This window comes from Triturus cristatus, chromosome 2_1, assembly GCF_964204655.1.
Source record: "Triturus cristatus chromosome 2_1, aTriCri1.1, whole genome shotgun sequence".
NCBI classification, from domain to species: domain Eukaryota; kingdom Metazoa; phylum Chordata; class Amphibia; order Caudata; family Salamandridae; genus Triturus; species Triturus cristatus.
Window position 1 is genome coordinate 119,918,248 of NC_140581.1, and position 20,080 is coordinate 119,938,327.

The window sequence follows — 20,080 nt, forward strand, 5'->3', positions numbered from 1 at the left end:
ATTGTAGCAACTGAAGAGATCCGTGGAATAGTGGATAGAGGGGGCAGGCAGTCCTCGTACTATTAGATCTGTCAGCAGCTTTTGACACCGTGACCCACACGGTGTTAGTGCAGCGGCTGCAGGAAGTAGGGATCGAGGGCTCAGCTTTGTCCCTCCTCTCATCATTTTTGGAGGGGAGAGAGCAGAGCCTGTACTGGGAGGGCATGCAGTCAGATAGCTTCCAGCTTCCCTGTGGGGTTCCACATGGATCAGCTTTATCACCAACGATGTTTAACATCTATGTCACTCCCCTGGCCAGACTTATCAGGAAGCATGGTTTCGCCCTGGTATCATATGTGGATGATTCTCAGCTTATTATCTCGATAGCTAAACAGCCTGAAGACACAGCTGTCAGGTTTCATGTGTGCCTTACTAAGACCATGACCTGGATGAACCATAGCTTCCTGAAAATCAATACAGATAAGACGGAGGTCATTGAGTTTGGTCAGGGGTGATCCCTGTGGAACGACTCCTGGTGGCCAGCGAGAGCTGGAGAATGCCCCAGCCCAGTGCCCAAGGTCAGAAACCTCGGAGTCATCTTTGATAGCCAGCTAAACCTCTCCGCTCAGGTAAATAGTCTTACCTCTTCCTGCTTCTTTCTAATAAAAACCTTGAGAAAGATTTTCCCTTTTATTGTGCAGGAACTACAAAAGACTGTGGTGGTGGCTCTCCTACTATCTAAACTTGATTATTGCAATGCTTTGCTGTTGGGGATTAACAAAACCCAGATGAGCAGGCTGCAGTCATTGCAGAATGCTGCTGCGAGGCTGCTTCTAAATATACCGAGAGGTCAATCAACCTCTGCTGGAATCAGAGCACTTTACTGGCTCCCCGTTCAGTAACGTGTGGAATTCAAGGCTCTATGCCTGGTTCATAAAGCATTTTACGGGGGAGGAGCCAAGGACATCCAAAAAATTTTCATGCCCTATATCCCCGCTCACACTTTGAGATCCAGTAATTTGGGCCTTCTTCAGATTGACAGGATTAGGAGAGTGAGATGGGGTGGAAGAACTTTCTCAAACTGTGCAGCAAAGATGTGGAATAAAATGCCAACAGCCATGAGATTTCTGTCAAATCGACAAGCTTTTAGGAAAGATCTGAAAACCTGGGTGTTTTCCTCAATCTAGCTCCTTGTAACGTAGGCGGCACTACTTCCATATACATCAGCACCAAGACACCATGGCATTCAAGCGTTTTACAAACACATATCCTATCCTATTCTTTTGTGCAAGAAGGTCTCCTTTGAGACCACACACCCCTCCCAGTCGGAGGCTCCAAGACTTTATCTGTTGACTTGGCAATTTTGTTTTGAACACTAACTTGGGGAGGGTTGTTATGACCCTGTGTCCCACGGAGGCGGGACCCGGGATCCGGGACATGGCCCGGAAGCAAAGCAATACATTGTATCACCTTCTGGCCAGACGTGGCCAGAGGGCTTAAATAAACGGTCCGGGGACGCTCGTGACTTCCGGCTAACACTGCGACACTGAGTGTGGGTGTCTTTACTGGCGGACGCTGTTGGGCCCACTGTTAGTCCCTGCACACACCCTGTAACAGTAGAGACCTCGGTTATCCTCATTTAGATAATGGAACCCTGAGTCCCACATTTTGTTAAAGCAAGTTGTGTCTCCTCTTAGCTCATATGCCACCTTTTCATGAGCGATGAGGTGCCAGAGACGCTGGAGCCAGGTTGTTTGGTTAACATTACTTCCCATGGGGTGTTATTTTAACTCGCTACCTCCATTATCTTCTATAGGAGAGTGTTACAGTAACCTGTGAGTGTCCATGTTTGGTCTTGGGCATACTCCAAGGCTGAACTGGAGTATATTTAACACTGTTTTGCGACGTCTTTGGCTGTAGTAACACTGTTTGCATTTTTCTATCCCTCTCTAAACCCCTCTTTATTCCCTCTCCTACAGCTGGCTCCCATTTATGTGTAGGTAATCCCCATTTTGCAGCTATTCCCGTCTCATCCACATTTCCTACAAAAACATAAATCTACATGTCTGGAGAGCTCCACACATTGGTGGAGAACTCTGCTTAGAAAAGATAGAAGTGGCGGAGGCTAAGGTGTCCGCGGGTAGGTTAGTGAATTGCATTTTCTAGTACCTGAGTTATACTACTGTGGCATTACAAAATGTAATACTACTGTGGGATTACTCACATACTTCAAATGCAATCTGTGAATGAAGCCCTCTGTTTCAGCACTTCTCTATTGCAGGCTTTTAAAATCTCCCAAAAATCCTCACTTCTGATGAATACGCTGCATCTGCTGCTGTTCTCACTGCTTACAAGTAATCCTTGAATTTAGGAGGCTAAAGTGGTGTAAGGCCCAGCCCAGATGAGAAGATCAATGATGTAAAACTTGGCAATTTATCCAGAAGCTGTGACCTTACAGATAAGACCAGGAGTGTGATCACCTAAGGCTGTCAAAGCTCAGTAGACAATACCAGCTGCCCTGCTAGGGAGTACACTGCCCCTTGGAAAACCCAAATGCCACTTGTAGGTTCGGAAAGGGCACCAGTAACATATTCCAGTGCTTGCATAGTGTGCCCAGCCATCACACCCTCACCAGCAGAGCCTGGCACATTCCATATTTTGGTTCTTTAATAGTTGCATTGCCCTACTACCCTCTAGAGATTTGAAATGGTGATACAACAAAAGAAATTCACATTGCAAGCAAGAGTAATTACTTAAAATGTATTTAAATTATGTGCCAGATCATTGTTCAATGAGTTGTGTCCTGTAGCTATGGTGACATACTGCATGAAGATGCAAATCCCACCACTGAGCACTGGCATGTGACCAGCTGTATTGGATCTATGTATAAAGGAAGTGACGAGCTGCAAACACGCAAGTCAGACATCTCCTTTTCATTTTTTCTTACCCAGGATCAAGCAGGAGGAGTTTGTCCCATCAGCAACAGAAGGGTGGCTGGAAAGGTAATTATCAACCCAAAGTCACACTCCCAACCAAAACACCCTTAGCTTTCTTAAATAGAATGATTACTTGGTGTTCTGACAGTAGACCTGGTTTAGTTGTAAAGTGCTGTCCTTGGATACTTGTGATGTAGTTTATCACAAAAACATGTAACATTTAGCAAATTTCATTGTCTTTCCATGCCCTAAATATAAATATATTTAAGATTTCAATATTTTTTATTGTGTTTTGAAAAATAAGTACAGAACGTCAATCGGACTTTCCTGTTTTAACTTATACCCAACAAACACCTTCCCAACCTGACAACTCCGCCCTCTTGCCCCTCCCTTCACCCACCATGACAGTCATTGAGTGCATGAGTTTTGTAAGACCATGTTCCAACCCATCTTCCTTTTCAGGCATATTGCCCTCTGAACTAGCGCCTAGGTGGCCAATGTCAAATAAGCCCATAGCTTGTAATCTTGTAGGACAGTAGACGCCTCTACTATCCTCGTTTGGATAATGTAACCCTGATCCCCACATTTTGTTAACGGGTTGCGTCTCCTCTTAGTTGGTTTGCCACCTTTTCATGAGCGAGGAGGTGCCAGAGACTTTAGAGACAGCTTTGTTTAGTTAACAATACTTCCAATCGGGTGTTATTTTAACTCCCTGCTTCCATTATGTTCTATGGCAGTGTGTGTTGCAGTAACCTGTGAGTAGTGAGTTCTGGTGCTGGACGTACTCCAAGGCTGAGCTGGAGTATATTTATTACTGACTTGTGACATATTTGTCTGTAGTAATAACAGGGGGGGATTCTCGATAGGGCTCTGGGGTTGCGCCCCTCGGAAATTCCAACACATTTACATAAAAAAATATTAAATAGATTGATTTATTGAGAAATACTATTGCATCTCTAAACAAATCGATATATTTAAGTCTGGGCTGTCTGCCCTAGACTGCCTACCCCGCCTCACTCTGAAGGAGACGGAAGCCAGGCAGTAAATCAACTTTCTGCACTGTGACGCACAGTCCAGGGCTTACCGTTTTAAACCCTTCATTGCCATTGTGGTCTATGGTGGTATCCACTGTTGGCCAGTCGTGCTATTAGCATCACGGTTTTTGAGTCTTCATCCATGCGTGATGCCAGACGTTCATCACTTCCACCCTTTCCCTTGCTTCACACTTAGGAGTGGATGCAAGCACATGTGATTTGGTACCTTGCCCTTGTAATGGTAAGTGTTAGAATGCTATTCATGTTTAGAAGTTGAGCTGCTGTATTTGGTCCCCACAAAATTGATTCAAAAGATGAGCAGGGTTCTTGTTCTCTTGCGAAGTTGATCTAAATATCCGAATCAGATGGAAACCCGGAATTATGTGCTTACAGTAAAGTCAATTATCTGCAGTATGGTGTTAAAACGGGCCCTGTCTTCATGCCCTTAACATTAATGCCAAAAACATGGATTGATTTACAAGCAAAGGGGCTTATTTACAAGCACTTTGTGCCACCAGTGCGTCACTTTTTTTGGACGCACCGGCAGCGCAGTGTGCCTGCCCATATTTTCAAGGCCACGTAAAGCCACCCTGTGTGGCTTATCATGGCCTTGTAAATATGTCCCTCTTTCACACATTACTCTGCGTGAAAACGGTGTTCCATGGGTGTTGCTGTGGGTGTTCCCATGGAACATTCATGGCACCTGATGCTTCCCCAGATTTACAAGGTTACGTAAACCTGGGAATGCATCAGATTCCGGAGGCGTAGGGGAGGCACAAGGAGAAATACCTTTTATTTCTCCTGGTTTTTCCGTTTTCTACATTTGCTGAATTCTGCAGCACACGTAGAAAGAGGAAAACACCTCTTGTGATTGTTTTTGTGCATGAAGGTCTCCTTTCCCTGCTCAAAAGCAATCACCCCTACAACTCAGACACCCTTGCACCATAGCACTATGGTGTCTGCGTCGGTGCCTATTGTGCACCAGCGCAGGGGAAAAGGAGAGGAACGCGCCATATATTTTATCTCTTCCGGGCATCAAAATATTGTAAATGAGGCCCAATGAATATTAAAAACGTAAAGGTAATGCATATCAGCGATTTAGTTTCTCTCTTATTTCACATGTTTTACTTAATCTTGCATTCTCCAAGAATGTTAGCTATTTCATCATGTGTTTCTGTATTTTTCTCGTGGATCTTATTTCTCTTTCATAGTCCATACTTTGAGTTGTGCCAGGTGATAGTAGTAAGGAGGGATACCTTCCGCATCAAGCAAAAATGACAGTTGTTCTGTCCCGGTAGTGACTTCACTTCCGTTACTGGGACTTGCAGGCCTCTGGGGACCTCCCTGGAAGTGATGTCACTTCCTGGGGAGTCACCTGACCTTGTTGGGCCACGTGAGTTGTGACATCACCCTGGTCATGTGTTAGTCACGTGCTCATGGTTCTACCACGTGGTTAGGGCTATGCGACATCCCTCAACGAACCAGAGCCCCTGGAGATCAGGTGACCATGATGTGATGTAGAGGATTTCGCCCCATTATATTATGCTCAGAATACATATAAGGATCCCCTAAGCATTTGTTTCAGAAGTTATTAAAACAGCACGCTCTTCATCATGTTGTAATGCACACGGAGGTAAAAGCTGCTGTTATAGAGCGTTTTACTAGAACTTTAAAATCTTAGATGTGGAGATATTTCACGGCCTACAACACCTACCTATATGTGGACGTTCTACAGGGGTTTATAAATGCTTATAACAGAAGCAACAAAAAGTCTCCCGTAGAGGTAACAACTGATAATTCCTTAGTGGTGTGGAGAATGGTGTACAGGAGCCATTTCACTGCCAAGGTAAAGAAGCTTCTTATAAAAGAAGGTGATCATGTTAGGGTTTTAAAGTTAAAAGTGGTCTTTACAAAGGGCTACCAGCAGACTTTTAGTAATGAAATATTTATAGTGAAGAGCGTGGAGCTTAAAGAAGGTATATATATTTAAAGGTTAAAGGACTACGATGGCGAAAAGGCGTTGGGTGCCTTTACAACGAAGAGTTACAAAAGGTATCAGATGATCCATACAGGGTGTACAGGGTTTTAAAGATTCTGAAATGGAATGGTAGCGGGGTAACAGACAGGCCATTGTCAAATGGAGGGGGTGTCCTGAGAAATTTAACGGTCGGGTGCTGGCCAGCTCCCTGCAGGGTGTGTTGGTACGGGGGCTCTATGAAGGCGAGAATATGGGAACAACATAATTTTATATTAAATTGCCATCCAACGCCTCGAAGGACATGTTCCTGGACAATAACATTTCTAATTATACTGTGAAACTGGCTAAACGTGTGGACCTAAAAGGGGACAAGGATGTAGCCCTAACCAAAATCCAATACCAAAGAACATGGAATACATTTAGAATGCTCGAGGCCATGTTTACTATAAAGCGTGATCAGGACCCTTGGAGCATCCACGCTGGCTTTCCTCATGGCTGTTACTCCAGCGTTGCGGGGCTTGTCGAGGCCATCAACAAATCCATACCCAGCATCGAAACGTATTCAAACATTCAGCTAGTATTAGATAACAATAGAAGGAAGGTATTTCTTAAAGCTCCAAACCGCGGGACAGAATTTAGCTGTATGGTAAATGAAGAGGAGTTTTAGGAACAGTACAGCATAAAAAAGCTGGGTAGAGTCGGACCCCATGTGGCCCAATATTAACTAAGGTTTCTATACACTGCGTCTATAGTGACATTGTGGAGCCACAGAGGATCAAGATAGTTATTCATCATTATTAGGATGGGTCCAGGTGAAGGGGAAAAATAGCACAGTGATTAATATTCAATATATCACACCTGACTACGCAGCAATTTCTAAAAACCATTTTGACACTATGACGGTCATGATCTTCAACCTTCAATCTGAGCCGGTGTCCTTTAAATACGAGAAAGTTATTGTTAAGCTTCATTTAAGACAGTGACACAACAGCGAATATTAAGAACTTATCATGGTGATCATGAAAACATATGTGGCCATGCTCTAAAGGGACTATTACAGACACCAGGCTGGATATGGAGGGGCACCATTCTTTCAAGTGGCCCCTGTTATGTATGGGGTGGAACTAGGAGGTTTTTTCCATAGTTTTTTTCGAAGAGTTATGTCTCTCTTGAGAAGAGACTATGAAATAGCAAAACCCCATGTTAAAGCGGCGGCCTCAAACATTGCCCAGGATGTGGTCGGATCTGTGACTTCTGTTGTTGCCGAATGCATGAACAAACAACCCCAAGGAGGAGCGGGCCTTGGGCACAGGTCACGCACAAGTATTAAAAGAAAGCAAAGGTTTTCGAAGCGTAGGGGTCCACAGGCTTCCTATAAAAAAAGGTGGTGCTCTTCAAAAAGCGCTTACAACAGAAGATCCATAAGGCGGAGAGAGCCTCGAAGAACAAGAGAACACCCACTAGCATAAATATGTTTTTGAAACACAACAACCTGAAACATAGCCTTCGTACATTGTGCATCGGGAGAATGTGCCCAATCAGAGCGAGACTTGTTTTCTCTAAAGCACACTAAGACCAATATCAACAAGCATTTGCAATGCAATAGGTCTCACATTAGTAAAAGTTTGAATTTTTGTTGTAGCAAAAATGTATGCAACATTACTAGCTCGAATTTTGTTAATGTAGACCTATAGAGTGTAGTGTGGTACAGTGAAGTGGTGTAGTATAGAGTAGAGGAAATTATTATAGAGCGTAGTGGAGTGGAGTAGTTTAGCGTGGAGTGGTGTTTAGTTGAGTAAAGTGGAGGAAAGTTTATAGAGTGGGATTGTGTGTGCTTGTATTATGATAAAATATAGTACTATTATGTAGGAATGAACGTATGAGAAATATAGGTTGGTGGTACTACATTTGCTGTACCAATTTATTTATAATGTGTTTTGTTGTGCAAGGTGACTTTACTTGTAACTGCTTGTTTAGTTGCCTGTTTAGGCTTTAAGCAGTGCATATAAAATACGTTTTAGCTATTGGCATTGTAAATGATAATGACTTTTATTTATGTTTTTGTTTTTTAAAATGTAAATAAAAGGCATTGTCATTTACAATGCCAATAGCTTAAACTCACGTAAATGCGATACCTATTGCATTGCAAATGGTTGTTTCCTAATGCATTCATATTTCAGATGCTTTTGTCTGTGCTTGCTCCCCAGTACACAAACAATCATTGGCAAACCCAATAGCACTTCAATTCGATTAGCTTCCTCAATGCTTGTTTTCTACAAATCTGTTTAGCTTATGATTTAGTGCTCTGAGGTAGCATAACACTGATACAAGGCGCCCCAAAAAAACTTAAAAACATATAAATAATGAACATTTACCAAGGTTCCCTGTTCATTTGTGCCATCAGCCACTTTAGAGTTTTACCCAATGCTTTCCATATTAGGATTTATTTAAACTATACGTGCAATGCAAAAAGCGGAACTGCAAGTCCCGGAATGCAACACGTTGTTGCTTATCCGGCCAGGAGAGGCACAAGAGGGCACACAACAACACGGAACCGCTGTGTAGCTACAACTATTTATTTGAGCATGCACGTTTGAGAGGATTTCTTTCTTCATTTAGGGAGGTTGCTGAATGTTTTAAAACATTTGTTTGGTCAAATGTTACTCGAAATGTATGCAACTTCTTAAAGTCGATTCACAGAATAATTAAATAAGGCGATAAAAGGTGCCCACAAACAGAAGGTTTAGCCATTCCGGGCTAGAAGGAAATGTGCAAGAATTTAAGAGAACATTAATTCAAGATAGTAAAACAATATTGCTTACATGTTGGCTCAGATCAGACCTCATCACTGCCTCCTGGGTTATTCTGAGCATCTGTGCGAGGCTTGAGACGTGAGAGAGACAGAGAGGAGGAGAGCGGAGGCGGTGTGAACGGGAGAATGAGAATTAAAGTTAAAGTTAATGGGGAGTTTTATGCGGCAAAGAGAAATAGGAAGAGATGATGACAGCCAGAAAGAAGACTCAAGGGGAGAAACATGAGATGACAGAAGTGGGGGAGCACGATAAAACGTCCCATTATATTTCTGAACATCTACCACCTAAAAACTTTGAACGGTGCTTTAGTCAGCACTCTTGCGGGCCACCGATACATCGGAAGCCAGATGCTGCCCTTGCACTGGCAGGTACGTACAGATTCCGATGCAAAATTACGGCACCATGTCCCTATGACGGTGCATTTAATAATTAAAATAATTTGTGAATCGGTAACATGAATAGTAAAAGGCGCACCTATGATAAGCGTGCGTTTAGACGTGCTCCGATGCAAACCTGGGCAGGGAGCCTTTATTTTGAACCGGCATCCGCCTTGTGGAGCAGCTCTGCTTCTTAACTGATCACAAATGTCTGTAATGATTTCCATTACCGTGGCCAGCTGGAGCCTCCATCCTCTCCTTTGCTGCAAGAGCCTCCCTGGTATGTGTCTCAAAAACTCCTACATTACTAAACTGCTCGTTCTAACAACTTTGCAGCAACATTGTCGTGGTGTCACCAGGGCTTTAATTGGAAGCTTTTTCAATATTATATACAAGCCATAGTTGTTGCTTATTTATCTTATGCAACTGACAACTATTGACAAAACCAATAGTCCTGACTTGTTGTAGGTATGATGTTACTTGTATCATATATCTGGGCGCAAAGACAGAAACAGCAAAATAGAAGTCGGGGGACACACTATGCTAAGCACAGATATTTAGCTTACTGTTTTTAAGACACGCCCTTAATTACATTGGCCACGCCCATTTGAGTGACACCCCAGGTTTTTAATCCCACTTAAAGCCTTGAGTAGGTCACATTCATAATTTGAGGCAGGCGTAGATTAAGTGATTTGCTCAGAATCACAGGATGGTGATCCCACAGCCGAGACTCGAACCTGGCTCCCCCAGACTGCTAATTACAAACACAGGCAGCTACATGGTCAAAGTCAGCAGCTTTGACTGGAACGCTACACCCTGGGTAGAGGAAAGGTGCCAGGCAAAATCTATCCACCTCTAGGGGGCCGGCAGATTACACAGCAGTATGAACTCAATTTGTTCCAGACTAGTATGCTGTCATGTATGGGCTGTCCCTCCATTCACCAGAAATATTCAGAAGAACTTGTGGTACCATTCCTTACACGTAGAATACGCTGTATAAGAAGGGGTCACTGGCTCTCTTGTAATTGAAGCAAAGCAATGAAAGACGGTCCAATTCCGTACACACCAATGGTAATTTAGGAAACTCACGCGTGCTTGAAGTTGCGGAAATAAATTGTGCCAGATAGTAAAGAAAATCAGGTTCAAGGAATACCAGTACACGCAGCCGTCGGAAGAAGGATCCTGGATCAGCTGACGAAACTACGAAGCACTCGAAGGTACAGACGTTGAAGAAAACGTTGCCAACAGACTTCTTCTGTGTAATTAAGAGCACCTACACTGCAAAGCTGATAAACCGAGAGGCGATCTGCGCACGCGTCAGTGATGCGCATAAGTATTCACTCAAATATTCACCAGCCGAAACACAGGTGAAAGTAAAGTAACTTGGAAATGCGCATGGGTCCCTCACTCACCAGAGCCTTCTGCAAATCAACGAAGAACCAACCAGAATGTTTTGCCGTTATTTTTTTTTACAAGGTTGCTATTTTAACTAGGCACATACAGCACCCGCTCTGCGACGACGAAACCAACAGGGAACAAGCTCGCCAGTGGTGCGCGCGCGCGCCACTGCGAGCCATGGCCTATTGGTGTCTATTACGCGCACCAAGCGCGTAATAGACACCAATAGGCCATGGGAGGAGCTATGTGCGCGCCTCGGGCCAATTGCGTGCAGTCTTTTACAATAAGACGCACGCAAAGGCCAATGGGGGAGCTCAAAAGGAAACGCACACGCACAAGCGTGTGCGATTCCTAGGTCAGCTCACATTCCCCGTTTGCCACATACAAAATGTCTCGCGCTGCGCCAGCACCGCTACGCAGTGCACTGCTAGGCGCGAGACCCAAAAACTGTATTTTCATGGAAGTGTCGCCTCTAGTCGATTTAATGCCGTTGACCCCGATAGAGGTTTTTGTGCCAGGGTCTACGGATATGAATCTGGATTTCAACAATACTCTGCTGCATCTTGTTGGTAAAATTGTAAAAACAGGGCAGTGTCAACATACCGCCCGCCGCTAAAGTGCCAACGATCACTTACCCCATTGTCACCATGTTTAATCAGGTGGGCATTACCCTCGGCGATAGCCTTGTCAAGCAAAGTAATAACATGTATGCCTACATTGAGAGTATTCTAAATTACAACCGCAACGCCCTGGACACACAGCTTTCAACAGGGCTCCTCTACAAGGATACTTATGTGCATTTTGAAGACAAGGAGCTGGATGGTGACAATCAAGTTTTTGTAAAAATAGCAAGCTTCACCGCCTGCAGTAGACAGTATGACCTCCTCGGGCGTATGCATTCAGACCTTTTCTTCCAAGATAAACTGTTTATCAACAATATCGATCTTAAGATCAAACTTAACTGCAACAAGGACTCATTCTATCTCATCATCGGGGATGCGGAACTGTATAAACTGGTCATACTGTCCACTAGTTTGTTTGTAAAGAGAATGAAAGTGTCCCCAAATGTCAGATTGCCTCATGCCGAAACCTTACAGCTACTGAACTCCAAGTATGCAGTTGAAAGAGGAGCTCTGAAGATATTCTGCAACCCAGCCAGTACCAGATTAACCCAGCTGCAAACTGTATTTTTGGGGCAACTACTGGACCTTATTATCATAGGTTTTGCCGACAACACAGCTTTTAGCGATCTCCATACCTCAAACCCTTTCAATTTACACTAAGACATTAACTACGCGGTGCTTTTCCATGAAGGGGCTGTGATTCCTGCAAAGTCGAACACAGTCAGCTTTCGTTGGGTTTCGTTTTGATAATTAGGAAGCGCATGCGTGACTCAAGAGTCGTCGTGTCGAGAGAAGGATAAAGAACGGGCTACACGTTCTTCACTTTCGATCTGACCACTGACATGGAAGACGCCGACCACTACAGTTTGATCAAAAATGGAACTCTAATAGCAGCTATATGTTTTAGTCAGTCTTTGGCTATGAATGTGTACATGGTTGTATTCTCTGTATTCAACAATGTCATTAAGATCAACCAACCACATTTTGTTTGACTATCTTTAAAATATTGCAAAATGGACACTGTTCAAATTCAGGATTTCTTAAGCCATCATAAATACGCTAATAAATGCCTTGTAGGGGATTTTCCAAGCGACACTCTACCTGGTGAAATAGGGTCCGAAAGACCCAGCACGCTCGTCTTTAACACAGATCCGCCCTACATGGAAGGAACTCACTGGGCATCCCTGTTTTTAGATAAAGACAAGGGTACAGTGTTTGACAGTGCAGCGGCATTTCCCGAGCATAGCATCTATACAAAACCTATATTGAAGTATGTTAAAAAAGCTGCTGCGAGGGTGGGGTATACCAAAATACAGGTACAGGGTTCTCTCGCCGTCACATGCAGGGAGCATTGCATATATTTTATTAGTAAAATATCTGAGGGTATAATGATTAGAATTTCTTTAAATCTATATTCGATGACCTAGTTAACAATGACAGTATTATTATGAAATGTGTGAAAGAAAACTCTAAGTCTACATCAAGTTTGTCAACACCTCTTATGTGTAATGATGACTATCTAAAATAAAAGAGTTACAACCTGAATGCAGACTCAGTATCTTTATTCTGATGCAAGTACACAGATTTAAAATGTTTTTAAAAGATGACAGAAACACTTTAAAATGTTAAAGGGTTTATTTACAAAACACTGATGAACTTACTAAAGAAATAAAAGAAGAAAAATGTCAAAATGTTAACTATGACAAAACTATACACACAAACACAGGCACACACATACATAGTCAGAAGAAACATCAGACATTTAACCACATATCCATTTTGGAAAATGTATTTTTTTTAGGTTCCAGAGGCAGTGCCTCGGGCACCAGGAGGGGGATAGCTGGGGGAAAATGTGGATGCTGGCATCTTAGGGAGGGGGTTAAAAACAACAGGTGTTGGAGTACTTGAGGGCCGTAAGTCGGATCTTTCAAACTTTCAAGCATCCGCCTGTGTTCAGCATTTCTGACGATCATCGAAAGAATGTTGAGTTCCGCTGTGGCTTCCAAAAACTGTTTGCAACCTCTGGGCGCTTTCTGGAGTGATAGTGTTTTGGGGTGCGTAAGACCTTTGACTAGGTCATACATGTGGGATCCAACAACCGATTGACCTTTGTGGAGGAATTCGCCTCTCTCATTCGATGAGGACAGGTCTTTAGAAGCTGACATTTTACTTAGCAACATTTTCATGGCCCCTCTATACCTTTGACTAATATTTTTTAACAGTTCTTCAACAATGGTGTCTGAGGATGGTGGTGGTTCTTGAGGCGTTGAAGGGGGTGGTGGAGGCTGTTCAGTCAGGGGCATGTGAGTCAAGCTGTTGTTTTCAGCATTCCAATGCCTGTAATATCTCTGAAAGTTTTGAAGAGTGCTGGAGTAAAGATCTGCTTTGTGGTAAGGTTTGAAATCAGTACAGTTCAAAATGTCTTTATTCACGCCATCCAGGCACTGCGTCTAATTTTTCTGGTTGTTCCAGGCATCGCCCATAGACTTCCCAAACTGTTCCAGCTACTGCAATGATACCAAGTACATCTTTTGGGAATAATCCATCAGTTCCTGGTTAGGAGGCTGATAATTAGCGGTATAGCTATGCCCAACAAAGAACCCATAAAACCTCCAGACTGCTTTACCAGTTTGTTCTTAGACATGAGGGATGCCCTTTTATTTCTGAGCTTCTTGATAGGGTGGCACTTCTTCTTCAAAACAAGGAACTGGTGCTCTGATATAGGGGCATTACCTTTTATGGTGTTTAGAGCGATTTCTGATATGGCAGCCACTAAATCATCCGAAGCCCCGCACAGGATAGATGCGCCGACATGTTCAATACAGAGTATTATAAGGCCTAGAATATAAATGCTACAGGAGACTCTTTACCGATTCTGTTTATAGGCTTTGAGCTTGAGCTTGGTTTTATGTGTGTAAGCGACTGGGAGATCGGGTGAGAAAATATCAGCATGCAGTCTGTAGTCTTCTGGAGTATTGGGCTTTAAATCTACCAGTAAGTAACTGTGCGGTTTCTCGGTATCGTCATTAAAGGCTTACAAGAAAAACTGGGTGTTAACGGGGTACATCTGTTTACCTATATTGGATATCTGTTGTTTTTCCCAGGGTTTTTTTAATAAAACCAGGTATGAGGCGGTAAGAACTATGGAATGACTGCTCTTACCCTTCTAAAACAAGTTCTGTATGATGTAACATATGCTTAGATTGCGACTGAGTGAATATTGAGTAAAAGCTTTCACTATCCCAGGGTGATGCTCCCTTGCGCTCATAAGGTTGTCGATAATCACCATGTTTATAAGGCCTCTAATTAACAATGCATCATCATTGAGATTATTCGGTATGCATTCTATAAATTTGGTGTGTGGAACCTTAGGGATAGTTCTGTATAAATATTTTGCCAGCACTAATAAAGATGAACAATATTGTTAGGGGTTTTGGATAAACAACTGGGAGCATTTTCTAATAATTTCTTTATAAAATAGCTTCTACCGCAATTTGAGGGGCCTGCTAATCAGCAGGAAAAGGAGTGCTGCAACCTGGTGTCCATAGTCGGGTTTGCAAGACTCTAATGCTCCTTCAATAAGCGTACAGTAGGGATTTGTAGTCTCCAGTCAGGACCCTTTTATCAAACACTATGTGCAAGGTTTTATGTATTGGCTGGGTTATAATTTCCCATTATTTTTAGGACCGGAATATGCTAGGTTGTTTTACTACAATTGTTTTATCATTTTCACTGTAGGTCGAGGTAAAGTATTCATTCAACAGATCTTTTAGACTATCAACATCGATTTTGACACTGTTGTTCACATTTAAGGTGATGCCTTGGACTTTCATACATACTGCATTGTTAGAATTTCTTTAAGAATAGATCTTGGGCCCGAATGACCTGAACTGGACTATGTACTCATCCTTTTCTAGCTCGCTGGTCATATCGCCTAGATAATAACCGAGTTGGGAGTCTTCATCCCCTAATTTGCAAAAAAAAATAACAGAGTCAATCGTGATTCAGACACCGTTCAGTCAGATTGTAAAGCTCTAAACGAGCATGAGCGGGTGTGAAACAGGGTATGAAGATGTTTATATTGTTACAAGTTGTGGGGTACTCTTTTGTGTATTTCCAACACAGTGCTGCAGTTTCGTCATTGATAAACTTGCAACTGGACACCTCGTAACACAGCGCAAAAATATATTTAAACAGTTCATCAGGATCTGTGATGAAGGTCGTGTTTGACAAGTTTGTACGTTGTGCAAATTTTCCCCATAAGGAATTAAGGCAAAGCTTGGCTAGCTGGCGGGGTTGACTTCGTTGAACTCGGGTCTGAAGCATATACCCTTGTAAGCGTAGTAATTTTCTAAGTACTCCACAGTTAATGAGATAACAAAAATAAATAAACCCTGGTTGAGAATGGGAAGATGGTTACTGAAGCATCCTTGTTATTACCCACCGGGTTGTGGGAAAGTAAAGAATTGCTACTGTTGTAATTACCCTCACACACCCTAGTGGTGTCATGCTTCATCATCGGGTCACCCTGACTCCTAAAGGTCAGGGTGGGCTCGACCATATTCCAGGGAGCTCTTTGAAGATGTGGCCAGAGGGTCTTAAAGATAAAAAAAATCCTCAGACAGTTCCTGGTATCCCTTTATTCTTGGAACCATCTGGGATATTAAAAAGTTACAAGCATGTAAAGGGTCAATGGGATATTGGTGGTCCAATGACCCTAGTGCCGACATGTTTCAGCCTGAATATTGGCCTGATGTGGGTCCAGGGCTTTCTTCAGGGCAATAAGTATAGAAGTTCCCTCCCTGGTTGAAGCAGAGGATAACTATCACACTACTCCTATTTTGTGAAAAAGGGCAAGTAGCTGCTCCTTTGTGAAACAAAAGACAAACTTATCTTTAGTTTTGAGGATTTCAATACATACATGGAAATTTTTGTTAGGCATGGTGAGATTAAGTGATTTGCCCAGATTCAAAGGATGTTGAAGCTCCCTGCCGAGACACGAACCCGGTTCCTCAGTTTCGAGGTCAACCACTCTAGCCATTAGTAATCAACAATGTATTTTTGCTTTGAGGCCTCTTTAATGCACCATTCAGGAAACCCTGATGCCTCCTGCTTATCTCTGAGAAATAAGTTAGTATACTAACTGGGTTGTAGTCCCCTCAAACCGCCAAATGTCATATATTTTTCCAAGTCGATATCCTTTCTCTAGGGCCGCCTGTACCTCAATGCTACACTAGGTCCTGGTGAGCACCGTTTGCACGTCAGTGTGTCTGCACTCGCTAGTCTCTTTACTTTCAGGGCATGTCCGACACAGGGGGAACATTAGCTTACCATCGACTCTGTACAGTGACATTTAACTAACCAAAATTATTTGTCTATGGATTCAAAGTCCCTACATATGATGCTGGGGTGACCTAAGGTGTATAACATTGTCTTGTTCACAAATGATAGAGACTTGTGAAATTGTAGTAATGTATTCTCTCACCCTCTCCCATGGCCCTATACAACTGCATGATGTTTGTACGTCCTACAAATAAAGCGTAGCAGGGCTACTAAGGTTTGGGTAACTCATTGCTCTCAATGAAAGAACAGCATTCCGCATCTGATGTTAAAATATCTAGCCATTCATGCTCCCAGAGGGATCTCAGAACAAAATCACAGTTTTTAACATATTGCGCCTTTAACAGAGTACACCTATGCAAGTGTTCAAATGTTGTCCCCAACAGCTTATTAAACTCGTGGGGTTTGTAGCAGTTGGGAGAAGCGTGATAAAAGCAACCAGTGTATTCTAAGGCCGTTGGCACGCCACTTATTACAGCATACCCATCCAGGAAATTAGGGCCCACACAGTATTCATCACGCTTCAAGGTGTGTTGGCTAAAGATGCTTTTCGTGTCAGGGATGTACATGAGTCATTGAGTAGAGGAGGTAGAATATAATTTCTGTTTACGGTTATACAGGTAGGCAGGCACTAGAGCTATGCTTCCAGGTTGTAAAAACATGTGCTAGTAGACATACACATGGAAGCCAGCACGATGTATTGAAAAGGGTCAATGTACTCTATGGATTTTGTCATCTTGGCGGTATTGGGTTTCAGAACTTTTTCTTGTTTAGTCATCTCTACAACAACGCCTCCGAAAATATTGCAAGCTTTTCCCAAGATCATTACATAAGCCTCACAGTAAGCTTTCAACTTGGTTTTAAAATGAAATGTCTTTTCGCAGTTTTCACTATACCACTGCAGAAAACTCTTTCTCCTCAGGCATCATATACTCAACACCGTAGCTGTCGGGCGGAAGCATGGGACCCTCATAATTCTGATTTGCCCAGGTGTTAAAAAAGTGGGGGAAATGACTTTTACAACCTGGAAAACCAAAGGCTTTTAGCAACTTACTCAATTTCATGGGCAGAAAATTCAAAGTATCTATGAACCTTATATGTAAAGGTACAATGGTTAGCAGCATCAGTTTGGAGCCTTGGGTGATAAGTTCTGCAGGCATCTTTTTACGAATCATATTTTGCGAAATAAACAATGAGTCACATGCTCTGAGTATACCCTTTGAATTTTTGCTTGCATGAATGTGCTAAGGAATTCGTTCACGCAAGAAGGGCCTTCAAACACCCGGTTTTCATCGGAAATTAGATGGTGCGCAAAAATATAATTAGGCTGCTGCCATATGGTCTCAAAGGTACACTATGTAGTGTTCTGTTTTGGTCTGAGGCCAGCCTTTAGTCATGTAACACATGTGTTCTGTCCCTGGAGGTAAAGATGCCTTACACCGGTAGCATTTCATACCTTTGCATTCGTGATCGGTAGCTGTGTAGCACAACACCCTGCACCATCTGTTTTAGGGATGCACTGAATAACCCCAGTGTGTCTTCTCAAGCAGTTTTGCGAGCAGCAGAAAATATTACATCTAGGACAACTCACCCATTGTTCCCAGTAAGCTGCGCGCACATCTGTTCTTCCGAGCGTGCAGTGCTGTGTGTGGAGCGCGCACCCACCGCACATCGCGGGAGAGAAATCACGCCGCTCGCGTTTTAAAAGCGGGAGAGAAAACGCGCCGCCGCTTTTAAAATGCGAGCGGTGTGAAAAAGGGTAATTTCCTGGTTGTGGCGGCTCCTGCATTTTCTGCATTAACTTCTTAATGAAGCGCAGCTGGGGGCCGTTTGAGGGCCTTTGTGAAAATGTTTGTTAAATGCAGCACCTTCATGCGCTGCAATTAACATAAATATTTTCACAATGGCCCACAATCAGTCCACAGCCTCGCTCCTTTAAGAGAAGAAATGCAGCAAGTCCAAACGCACGACGTGTGCTTTACACGTCGTTCTTTTGGACTTGATGCGTGTCTTTTCTTAATGGAGAACGGCTGCGGGCTGAATGTGGGCCATTGTGAAAATATTTATGTTAATTGCAGCGCATGATGGTGCTGCAATTAACAGGAATACTTTCCCAAATGCCGACAATCAGATCGCAGCCGTGCTCTATTAGGAAAATAAATGCAGCAAGCACAAAAGAACGACGTGTAATGCACACGTCGCGCTTTTGGACTTGCATGGTGAAAAAGAAGAGATAGGTACCAAAAGAAAAGAGAACAAAAAAACCGCATAAACAAACTCAGTAAATGTAAACAAGGACAGGGGAGGGGGCAGAGGAGCGGATTCATCAAGGAGCTAGAAAGGCAGTGATCCTTAATAGCAAGATAACGCAAATACATTTATTTAGAAAGAAATTCAGAGGCGGTATTTATTATATGTTTGCAGAATGTCAAGTGCGTGGTGCGTGTGCAAGGATCGGAAGGCAGGGATTTCTGAACTGTTTCCACCGCGCCTGAAAAACACAATTTCCCGAATTAGCGATGGCTACCTTCAGTGATCCTTGGATGAGTGTGAGACATACACTGTACTGTGTGCTGAGCTTTGGGAATTGATTTTGACTTTCAAATGGTGCCGGCTAAGACACGCAAGGACTGAGGTAAGGTAGTCAAACTTTGAGGTGCCTGTCAGAAGTTAAAAGTGCATGAGCAGTACCGCTCTTTCTTACTTAGGTTTTTTTTTTTTAATCAAACATCATACCTAAAATGCAGACACGGATAACAGATATTAAGAAAAATCCACGTTTGTTCAAGTGGGGCCTGCTTCAGCTTTCATAACTATCTGCCAAATTGTTGCTAAACGGGCCCCATCATTAGATCTGGCTCTAATCTGTTGCAATATTGTGCGCGTGTTGCCGCCGATGTAGTATCCGGCTGGATACAGTCTAGTGTTCCATTGTGCCTGTAACCCACACTGAACACCCACCCACCACAGGCGTCACCAGTCAGGTGACCCTGAGAATAAAAGGGGCCGAGCGCTCGTGCTCGGGGCCAGTTTACAGTACCAGTAATCCTGTGTCTGTGTCACTCCTTTCCCTGCATGCGGGCCTGAGGGCCCAATCACCACATTGGCGACGAGGGGGCTGTGCCCTGGCGTGCAGCAGCCCAGCAAAAATGAAAGGAGAGGTGAGAGCTGCCTGCGTGTCAACCCCAGCAGGCACGGGCAGCGCCTGATCGCCGCCGGGCGTGTGCAAAGCCCCGGGCGTGAGCAGCGACCGGGTACCCACCCCGCACCGAAGACCAGCGGGCGTGCATGCCGCCCCAGAGAGACGGCGAGGAAGTCGGGTGCCCACCCCGACCCCGTCGCGCCTGCCGCTGTGCCCGGTGGAGAGGTGCGAGCCACGCGGAGCCCACCCGCATCGGCCGCAACGGAGTGACCCCCGCACACGAGGGAACCGAGCAGAGCTCACCCCACATGCGACACCCCCACCTGTGTTGAAGCGCTGTCTGTGGGCGGACGGAGAGCCCAGGAGTGTCAGACACCGAGCGGGAGCCTACCCCGCATCGGAAGAGCCTGCTGCGTGAGTCCGGTAAAGTACAGCCCGGACGGGCAGAAACAATAGTATG

At 43.8% G+C, this 20,080-nt stretch overlaps 1 protein-coding gene across 6 annotated transcripts in view; it reads left to right on the top strand.

Annotated features, from left to right (window-relative positions):
* Positions 1 to 20,080, top strand: part of LOC146863859 (uncharacterized) — a 617,506-nt gene that overhangs the window by 211,297 nt on the left and 386,129 nt on the right. For 5 of the 6 annotated variants that reach the window (XM_085628521.1, XM_085628550.1, XM_085628530.1 and 2 more), the window contains one exon: positions 2,931 to 2,981. The exons of the other annotated variant lie outside the window; for it this stretch is intronic. In XM_085628521.1, the coding sequence (XP_085484647.1) occupies positions 2,931 to 2,981 (51 nt within the window). The remainder of the gene's footprint in view (positions 1 to 2,930; positions 2,982 to 20,080) is intronic. 6 annotated transcript variants of the gene reach the window in all.